Source organism: Corythoichthys intestinalis, chromosome 7 (assembly GCF_030265065.1).
Source record: "Corythoichthys intestinalis isolate RoL2023-P3 chromosome 7, ASM3026506v1, whole genome shotgun sequence".
Classification (NCBI taxonomy): domain Eukaryota; kingdom Metazoa; phylum Chordata; class Actinopteri; order Syngnathiformes; family Syngnathidae; genus Corythoichthys; species Corythoichthys intestinalis.
The window spans coordinates 35445227-35456324 of NC_080401.1; the positions used below are offsets into that span (position 1 = coordinate 35445227).

The 11098-nt window shown below is 37.1% G+C and overlaps 1 protein-coding gene across 1 annotated transcript; it reads left to right on the plus strand.

The window, feature by feature from the left end:
* Positions 1–1227: 1227 nt before the first annotated feature.
* Positions 1228–10783, plus strand: LOC130918670 (diencephalon/mesencephalon homeobox protein 1-B-like). The gene is made up of 5 exons (XM_057840581.1): positions 1228–1394; positions 3611–3767; positions 3859–4037; positions 6065–6470; positions 9602–10783. The coding sequence occupies exons 2-5, from the start codon at positions 3614–3616 to the stop codon at positions 10018–10020; spliced, it is 1158 nt and encodes a 385-aa protein (XP_057696564.1). The 5' UTR covers positions 1228–1394; positions 3611–3613; the 3' UTR covers positions 10021–10783.
* Positions 10784–11098: the final 315 nt, after the last annotated feature.

Below are 11098 nucleotides of genomic sequence, written 5' to 3' on the forward strand. Positions count from 1 at the left end.
TCAAAGTCAATTATATTGGTCTTTTTCTCTTTAAGGCCAAAAGGCAGTGTGACTAAGGCCTATGATGAAAAAAAAAATCTACGCATTCAAAACCATATACCTGTAAAACGTTTTATTGCTGAAATAAATGCTTGCAAAGATAACCTGTTGCATGGGAACAAATTTAACACAAATTCATTTGTATTTTTCCTTTCCCACGCTACAAATGCGTCTAAACATTTCCAGTGAAGTTTAGCATTCTACTCCCTCTCCCCCTTTTTTGTCTCTCCGGCCACAAAATATGCAAGCTTTACTTACATTAAAAGGCTACTTCGTCTTCTTCTTTTCGCTGCCCTTAATTCCAGAACCTAAATGCTTTTTTCCTCGTAGAGAAGAAATCTTTTGAGGGGAGAAACCTTGAAGAGGAGCGGGGCATTATTGTTTTAATCCTCTTACCAGCAGTCATTTGAAGACATTTTTTTCCCTTTCTTTTTTTAGGGAGGGTGTGAGATGGCGTCTTGTCTACCAAATCCTGAACCCCCAAATAAATCCCCTGGGGGCCCGACCGATAGACGCTGGAAGCAGGAGCCCGGAGGTTGCATCTATAGCTCGGGTGACTTAACGGCGTACAGCCGCTAAGTAACACGGGCCCGAATGAACCGGGAAGAAAAACATAGACTTAATTAAATTCACTTTTTAAAACTATTTGGCCAGTTTAATTACTCACGAACACAATATCCAGGTCAGTTGCAAAAAAGCACGAATGTTTTTAAAATGTAGATAACGTGTTTAAACATTTAAATACACACGTAAAAAATCACTGTAATTTTATATGTATACATGGTAGTAAATGTAATAAATAATAGTTGTAATATAAAATACTAAAATACTTTTTTTTTTTTTCTAAATGCGAGACGTTGGCGTGAAAGTGCTGATGCAAAAGTTACTGAGTACACAAATCAACATACGCGGGCACACGTGTGTTTCGTTACTCTATGTAGCTTACTACTCATTTAAAAACAAATAACACATACGGCAATAATTTAATATTACTAAATTGAAATTATTAAAGTTATACTTTTTTTTTTTAAATATATGGCAATTATAACGAACGTTAATCGCGGTATGTTGGCAGGAACGTACGAAAGCTGGGCTCGACGTGATTGGTTGACAAGGTGTCCACGTGACTCCGCCCACTGCACTTTTATAAGGGCGGAGAGATGGACGCTGCAAGCATCCTCTCCACTTTGACGGAACCAACCGGGATGTTTGCGGGATACGGGCACAATCGGAAGGAAAACGACTTTGAAAGACAATCATAAAAATATGAGGACTTTAGACAAGACCATTTAGGAGGACGGTAATCGACAGCTGGTGGAGATATTTCACTTTAAAAGATCACAAAGACAACAGAAGTAAGCAGAAATTACTTTTCAAATAGTTTTTCCATTTTTTTCCCTAATGGTATTACCCATGTATAATTGGTGCGTTATTATTCTTTTGTGTTAGAGTGAAAGGACATAAGTAATTTAAATCCACACACAACTCACCATTAATTTTAACATAAACTGTGTAAAACTGTTTTTTATCACAATGTTAGTAAATCAAAGTGGAGTAAAGAGCATTGAGTTTTTATTTTGTTCATATAATGCCTTAAAATAGAAAAAAAAAAATTCATTTTCGTATGAGCATCATTTATCCTGTTGATTGACAATACATATGCTATTGTTCTGTATAAATTGTTTTTATTATTATTATTATTATTATTTCATGTTTAATGAGCTCAGTCACGTGTCCCATAATTTACTGACATCGAAAATGTATGCCAAAGACTGTATAGTACACAGGATTTTACATTTCTGTCACACAGATTTATTTACAGAATTGTATGTATACGTGTATTTCTGTTGTTGTTGCATATACTTAAAATAAAATAATTGCCAGTTTAAATTGTCCCCTAATGTTTTCCAAGCCTGGAGCCAAATGCTATGTAACTCATAAATCCGCGGCAATTAGCATAATGAGGGTTAAATCACAGCCCGGAGCCAAATTTTCCGAAAGAAGATCACAAAAAGAGCATTATGCTGATTTTTTATTCTCTTATTCAATGCATCTTAAAATGGAGAAGATTACAGGAAATCTGCCTCGGGTTGATGTAGCACAAATAATGCGTGATAGTGTTAATTTAGAAAATACACTCTTACACGCGCGCGCACACGTATGCTGGTCGACCTTTCATGTGTCAGCCAGATGATAAATTAATAGCCCGGTACAGTTCAAACCTATTTGCACCCACATTAGACACGTGCCCACGGGGACCCCACGCAAATGTGGCAGTCAGCCTGCAGGCGTCTGGGACACACCACAGAGAAAAAAAACGGGGTTAAGTGTCACACAGCAAAGAAAAATATTTATTTTGTCAGATCATTAATCAGGAATATTAATACTTATTATTCTATTTTTAAAGAAATAAAACGAAAAATAGGTGTTTTAAAAGTGAACGTGGCAATTGATTGAAAAGATTTACCAGAACAATAATATCAATTTAAAAAAAAAACAAAAAAACTATAATATTAGTGATATATAGTCAGAATAGAAACAACTACTAGCATGACATTAATAATGAACTATACTCTATTTTTCTCAGTGCCAATTCATTTCTTCAAAATCTTAGGGTTAATGAATTTTGTATTATAAATAGATTAAAAATATGTATAACAAAAACATTTATGCTGAAAAGGTATACACGCTATGAACAAACTGCATGAGATTGGATTTTTCTTTAATACATGACATTCAACGAAAATAAAAATTTACATTTACTGTGCATATGACATCTTCCTTAATAAAATATTGGCCTATTTCGGTTTATCGTTTTTGAGGTGGTATTTATTTAGACTGGTGTCTAGATGTTTTTTCCTAATTTTGTACGCGTTTATTTAAAATACAAATTCCTCATAACGTAAAATGTGGTCGTGGTTGTATAATACATCAAATAACTACTTTTTTTTCCATTAAAATATTATTCTATTTACCACAAGCGCGCTTTTAAATGACACTAAAACAAAAGGGATTATGCGTCTTGCTCGAAACACTTTGGGGTGTCCTTCCACCTGTTGCTTTAAGATTGAACAACAAATTCTAAGATAAAAATAAAATATAACGTTTCCTTCGAAATGTCTTTATGTATTTTTTGATTACACTAATTATAATTCTTTGAAGTAAATCCTAATTACATTCTGTACGGTAATGAAACTATTTGTGGTTGCTTGTTTCATGTCACCATAAGAACACAGATTCAAACTATGTTTGAGCAACAGTGAAAGGGTCAGTGCCATTCTCATGAGCACGTTGACAGAAGTGATGGAAAGTATAAAGTACAGAAATAATTTATAGGCCCAAATTTATTATTAGTGTACTTATATTTATGACTCTACTACAAATAATGCATATTTATTCATCTATTGACATGCTCTTCCACTAGATGGCAGAAGTATAATTTCCTTGTGCATATCCAGTTTTAGAAAACATTTAATTTGTTGGTGTGTCATGAGCTTTTTCAATTGTAAGAAATCAAGTTTGGGAAACACTGTAAATAAACGCTTGATACTTATTGTTTTTTCCATAACAGGTCATGCAGCACTACGGGGTCAACGGTTATTCCCTGCACGCCATGAACTCCCTGAGTGCCATGTATAACCTTCACCAACAGGCGGCGCAGCAGGCCCAGCACGCCCCCGACTACCGGCCCTCGGTGCACGCCCTCACCCTGGCTGAAAGACTGGCTGGTAAGTATCAGCCGTCGGCCCCTTTCAGTGGAAATGGGCTCAATTAAACGTGCCACGTGGCTTGTTTTTTTCAACGGCTGCACATTTCAAGACATCATCCTGGAAGCCCGTTACGGCTCCCAGCACCGAAAGCAGCGGCGCAGCAGGACGGCCTTCACCGCCCAGCAGCTGGAAGCTCTGGAGAAGACCTTCCAGAAGACGCATTACCCGGATGTGGTCATGCGGGAGCGTCTGGCCATGTGCACCAACCTGCCCGAGGCCCGTGTGCAGGTAAAAGGCAGACCTGGATCAAGCTGTCATTTTGGTGATTTTTTGTTTTTGTTTTTTGTTTTTTTGCTTTGACTAGAGTAAAATGATCTGAAAGTGGTGGTTAAACTCACTTAAAAACGAGCAGTTTGGCAGGTATCGAGCAATTCTTCAAAATGAGTGTGCAGTTGAATTTTTTTTTTTTTTTAAACTAAATTTTATGAAGTTAGTTTAGCTTGTAAAAACCTCTATATGAGCCAAAGTATACCATTGGTCTCATAGCGTTATAACTCTTCCAGTATCGAGTATTTGAGTATCATAAATATGGCTGTCAAACAATTAAAATTTTTAATTGCGTTAATTACAGCTTATAAATTAATTAATCGTAATTTTTCGCAATTCAAACCATCTATAAAATATGCCATATTTTTCTGTAAATTATTGTTGGAATGGAAAGATAAGACACAAGACGGATATATGCTTTCAACATACGGTACATAAGTACTGTATTTGTTTATTATAACAATAAATCAACAAGATGGCATTAACATTATTAACATTCTGTTGAAGCGATCCATGGATAGAAAGACTTGTAGTTCTTAAAAGATAAATGTTAGTACAAGTTATAGAAATTTTATATTAAAACCCCTGTTAATGTTTTCGTTTTAACAAAATTTGTACAATTTTCAATCAAAAAATAAACTAGTAGCTTGCCATTGTTGATGTCAATAATTACACAATGCTCATGGTGCTCATGGTGGTCCATAAAATCAGTCGCACCCAAGCGTCAGCAGAGGGCGACAGAACACCAAAAAACACAAGTAACAAGTGGACATTACACTGTGCTGTCATTTTAATCTTTTTGAGCGGGACATGTGCGTTAAATGCGTCAAATATTTTAACGTGATCAATTAAAAAAATTAATTACCGCCCGTTAACGCGATAATTTTGACAGCCCTAATTATAATGTGATGGAGGCACTTGTAGATAATGTAACAATACTCACATGTATGAATTCTTTATCATCTGCTTAGAATGTTTAATATTATTCTGGCAAAAAAAAACTTTGTTACTTTATTACTTGTTTTTCCCTTTTAAATTTGAGTAAATTCATAATCATTAATCCCGAAAAAAAGAAGATATTTCTTTAATTTTATGTCCTTTCAAAGGTTCTGTGCAAGCATCCTTCATTCAAACAAAGTTCTGGCCCTTATGGAAAGTTAAACCCATGTTATTGTACTAAATACTGTAGCAGATTTTTAAAAAACCTTCTCAAAAACAGGAAAGTTTGGACTATTTTGTTTCCACAATGATAATTCTCAATTATGGTTTATCTTACAAAAGCATGCCTAAAGCCCATATGATCCCAGCGTGACATATGTTACCTCGAATATCACGATTTTGAGACTCTAATTCAGAATTTTGATATTTTCTCAAAAAAACTGATGGCTGCAAGTAAACACATGTATCTGCAGGTTCCATGAGAAAAATAAATCGTGATTTAGCAAGGGTTATATATATTAGAGCACTTATTTCACAAATGTATTTTGCTTCTTTTTTTATTTTACAAATTAAAAAGTTTCCATTGGAGCGTTATTTTTCTGATTCTGGGATTTTCTGAGAATCACTTTATCTTGCGGGTTAAACAACTCCAAGATGCAAACTTTGAAGTCAAAGTTTCCTAGGTGAGTGTTTAGTCATAAATTATTCTGAAAAACTACTTAACTCTTTACGTTCTATTTAATTATATTTACTCTATACAGTATATCTATATCATACAGTGCTATTTTACAAAAAAAAAAAAAAAAAAAACAATCAAGTATTTTTGTTGTTTTTTGGGAGGAAGCTAGTTAATGGCATTTGATTAATGTCAATGGGGAAAGATGTTTTGAGTTACAAGCAATGCCGGGAAATTTAAGGTTACCTCCAGACACCATTGTAGTTGTGTCTTGGGAGTAAGTGTGTAATTCAACAAGTAAATCAGACCCTCAAAACTGTTGGAATGTTGTTATCAAAATGCTCAATTTGTCTCCTTCAACGGATGTACTCAGGTGTGGTTCAAAAACCGGCGGGCCAAGTTCCGCAAGAAGCAGCGCAGCCTGCAGAAGGAGCAGCTCCAGAAGCAGAAGGAGGCTTCGGTCGCTGCCGAGGACTCAAAAACTGAGCTCACCCCGTCCACTGACACCCGCGCTACCCCGCCTCCTCCCTCCTCCGTCTCGTCCTGCCACTCCGAGTCCGAAAGACCGGCGGCGGTGAGGTCTCATGAACCTGGCGAGACAAGCGTAGAGGTGAATGTCACCTCTCCTGAGCCGTCGGATGGCGAGTCAGCGGCAGAGGACAACGCGGACGCGGATGAGGATGGAGGGAGGGGGAGGAAAAGGGAGGAGGTGCAGGCACATGGGGGTACGCAGCCCTGTGGCAGCTCACCGGCCTACAAACAACTCAGCCCTACATCAGGTATGAATACTCAACATAAACCTTTGGGATCCAAGTGTGGGAAGAGACAAACTACAACTAAATTCCCTTGAGATTCTGCCGAGTCAGCTGAAACCGTACTGCAAATACTGTAAATCCTTTTTTTTTTTCCCTTTACGTATCTATGAGTTAGTTTTTTTTTGTCAAGGTAATTGCAAATGTTTCGTCTTATTAGTAGACTGACAAAAATATCCCTTCTCGAAAAGCAGTTTGTCGACTTGCTCTAAAAAGGAACTCTAAAACCTCTAAAAATGTATCCAATGACTTTAGTTTAATTTAGCGACATAAAATTTGGTATGTACTTGTGTTCATCATGAGTAAGCATAGAAAAACCCATGCTTAAACAGACAACAACCGGCAAAATATGACGTGACTCATCATGAAACAAAACTAATAATTCTAGTTTTAAAAATTCAGTCCCTGCACCCAGCAATTTTGTAGGCATTTCTTTTTTGAGTAGACTTACACAAAACCTTAATAATTTATGCTAAAAAAGATGCAAAGTGAGCCATTTTAGTCTGAAGTGAACATTTTAGGGTTATTTTGCATTTTGCAATGGGTCCTTAAATTATTCCGAGAGATTTTGACCGATTGAGACCAAATTAAAACCTTGGAAATACGAGACCGGGGTGTTGAATTATTCTTGTTTTTGTGAGTCAAATCCTAGTTATGGCTTTATTCAGGAGGCCATAATGTTCGCCAACTGGGTCTGCTACCATTATTAATTGCATACCTGTCAACCCGAGGCCGTTGGCAATCTTACAAATAGTGACGTATGCCCTTACAAATTGGTGACTAATCTTACAACGTTGTATATAGCATGCAATATGAAACAAAAATAAAACTCAATTTTTAAAATAATATGAATTTATTGGTAATATTGTAACATATAACCTGGAGCAATCAAAGAACAATCAATATCTACAGCTACATCATGATTACTAAAATTAAAAGTGACTTTTGTTATAATTGTATGTAGCACTTTTGGCAATTTCTATCATGTCTTTTGATGGCTGAACTTCAGCTCGCAATTCAGTTTGACTTGAAGGGAGTTCGTTAGTGTGTCCAATTATAAATTAAAAATGTCAGTTGATAAAATTAACTCACCGATGCAATCTTTGAATCAGGGAACATTTCTTTTGCTAATTCTGAGAAGTGATCAGCAATAGTTGCGGGCAAATTGTGTTCGGCAACAAACTGGCAGAACAAAAGCTCCGCTTTCGTCACTTCTCATCCTGCAGACTGCATCTTTATGACCAGTGTTGTTAATAGAGCTGGGAATCTTTGGGCACCTAACGATTCGATTACGATTCAGAGGCTCCGATTCGATTATAAAACGATTATTGATGCACCCCCCTCCTTTTATTTATTTATTTATTTATTTTATGTTTTGTACATTAGTTCCAAAATTGTTCAAAAATCCTCCCAGGCTAAACCAAACTACTATTTCAGTATCAAGTTAACATATAACAGTAAATAAAAAAACTCCAGTCCTCATTCTGTATCAGCAGCTTTAAACAACATTCAATTACTGTTACAGTTGTTAAAATTACTCCCATTATTCCATAATTTCCCTTCTGTCTACTTTTGTCAAAGTTTTAAAACTATTTCATCAATTAAAGATAGATTCAAGACAAGATTCTGCTGATTTAGGAGTATTTTAGTTAAAAAGTTAATTAGGTAAGCTACAACATAGCCTTCCAGAGAGGTCTACTGCTTTAAGATGGCGGCTGTTTACTTACGCCGGAAAGTCTGTCATTTCGCATCTATGTTCTGTAATACATGCCGTTGTTTGTAGCGGCTGTCGGCCGCAGTCAGGTATGATTGTTTTTTTTTTTTTATCTAGCGGCATGAGTTGAACATGATATTTACTCTCGGTCAGTTCCTCATTGCGTCCCAAAGACCGCGCTGACTGTGTTATACTTTCCCTGGTATAATTCAATAATCGGAATTTGGATATTTGTGAATCGTTGTCAAATCTTTCACGGCCAAATCGCGAATAATCTAAGAATCGGAAATTTTGCACGGCTCTAGTTGTTAATCTTACTTTTAAAAAGTAATTAGTTACAAATTACTTCTCCCAAAAAGTAATTGAGTTAGTAACTCAGTTAGCTGAATGTAAGAGTAATTACTTAGCAAAGTAGGCTAACTGGAGTTACCTTTCATATTTAAAAAAAAAAAAAAAAAAAAAAACCTTTGCTATGTTTGGAAGTCATTTATTTATTATTTCATTTCGACGTGAAAGTTTACTAACGCGACCGAGTCTGTCATTTTGCATGTAGTTCTATATGCATGAGATATCTAGGCGTAGATTGTAGGCTGTCGGCAACAGTCAGAAAAGATTGGAGCCGCCTAGCATTGCGTTTGCAACAGCGTCACAACAAACACTTCGCTCTCAGTGTCTCTGACTTTTCTCGCGTCATTCAACCAACGTAGTAATGCATAGTAACACACATTGTCTCGTTGCCGAAACGGTGACAAAATCCGAACGGAGAAAAAAAAAAAAAATGCACGAAAAACGTAGATTTTGAACGTACGGCATACCCATTTAAAAATCAGTGCTCACTTGTACAAATTACGCCGAAACCGTACAACTTGACAGGTATGTAATTGACAACTAATGAATTAGCAAATCAATTTCTATAGTCGAATAAATGTTTAGAGACAGAGTTTACCTATTTTTGAACCCTCTTCATATCAACTATGCTCGAAGTTTTTTAAAAAATATTTACATTTTCTAAAATTAAAAAAAGGGGAGAGTGGAATTGAAAATATTTTTATTTTTAAACATGTTTTAGATTTTTAGATTAAAACAGTGAATATTCTCTTGATTTTTCACCAAAGACAAGATAATGGGTTTTTAAATGTTTATTTTGGCGAGAGACATGAAGTCGACGGACATGAGTACTTTAGCACGCCACACAAAAGAATGCGGCGGGCCAGATATGGCCCCCGGGTCGTGGCTTTAGTAGCTAAGTACTAGACAAATGGGTGATAGCATTTTGTTGGCAGACATATTGCAGGCTTGTTCTCTTACTTTTGATGCACATTTTCCAATAAAACGGGTTTAAGTTCAGGATGTTATTTGATAAAATCCTCCTTCTGCTTTTCAGACTCCCCATTGAGCTCACCTGCCCTGCCATCCTCCAGCAGTGTGACAAGCGGTCCGTCCCAAAGCAACTCGTACGCGTCGTCACCCCTCAGCCTTTTCCGGCTTCAAGAGCAGTTCCGGCAGCACATGGCGGCCACCAACAATCTGGTGCACTACCCGTCGTTTGACATGAGCGCGCCGTCCTCCCTGCCCTACTTGGGCATGAACGTCAACATACCGTCCCCTCTGGGCTCGCTGCCCTGCCAGTCTTACTACCAGACGCTGTCACAGGCCCAGCAGGTGTGGAACAGCCCGTTGCTCCCGGGGGCTTCGGGCGGCCTTCCGGGAAGCCTAAACAGCAAGACCACCAGCATCGAGAACCTCCGGCTGAGAGCCAAGCAGCACGCGGCCTCGCTGGGATTGGACACGCTCCCCAACTGAAGCCTGTCCGACACTGAGCGAGTTAGCCCTTCGCCATTTTTCCTCATTCAGCCTCATCTGTGCTCAAAAACGTCACTTTCAGAGGCAATTTGACCTTTCCAACTGGCTTTGCTCATTCAAAGACCTCCATCGTGAGCATGTGTCTGCTGGGAGAACGTAAAATGGACTTAAAAGAACTTAAATCCTCTTAAGTGCAGTACAGTGAACCGCCTCTATTCTCAGGGGATTGACACCCCCTCTAAAAAGGTTTGTAATAGCTTATAGATGCCACAGGATGACGATAAAACACTACTTACACTATGTCTATAATCTAGAATCTAACTCATTTACAGTGTAACCTTGGTTTTCATGATTAATCCATTTCTCAAAAAGTCAGACTAAAACCAAATAATCTGTTCCAGACATCAAAATAAGGCATGATCTACTGTATGTGTGTATAATATTACATTTTTGGGAAAAAAAATATTTATGAATAAACCTTTACCTCAGTAACTTTCACTTCAAGGTTTGTCTCCTTAATATTTAACTCTTTGAAATGGGCAATTTGGGGTAATTAAAAACAAATTAATGTTATTAGTTATTATTGTTATATTGTTGAATTCTTTTTCATTTATCATATATATATATATATTTTTTTAATAAATATATGGCGGAAAACACTCAGGTGACTTGAAGTTCCGCTCTGGGATGCCCAGTTTGCCCAGATTTAAAAATTGTCATATATGCATGTGTGATACATCATTGGAAAGCTTAAAATCTCAATTTTCTGGGGGAAGAAAATTTTTGAACAGGAGGGCATTAAAAAAAAAAAAAAAAAAAAAATTTAAACAGCAAAAAGCTGGAGGTGAGAGCACGCGAGAGCAGAATTAAAGACAGCATGATTTTAACGAGATATTATCGCGTACTTACCTCTTTTCGATCAAAAACTCCATGTAGCATTTATCACTGAGTGCCAAGACACAGCTGTGAATGGCCACAGCCGGATTTTTTGTGGATTTCATGGGTGAAACATGGTAATATAACAAGAGTCGCAATGCAGAAATCGCAGACATCAAGGAGTGCTCGAGATGTCCATTTT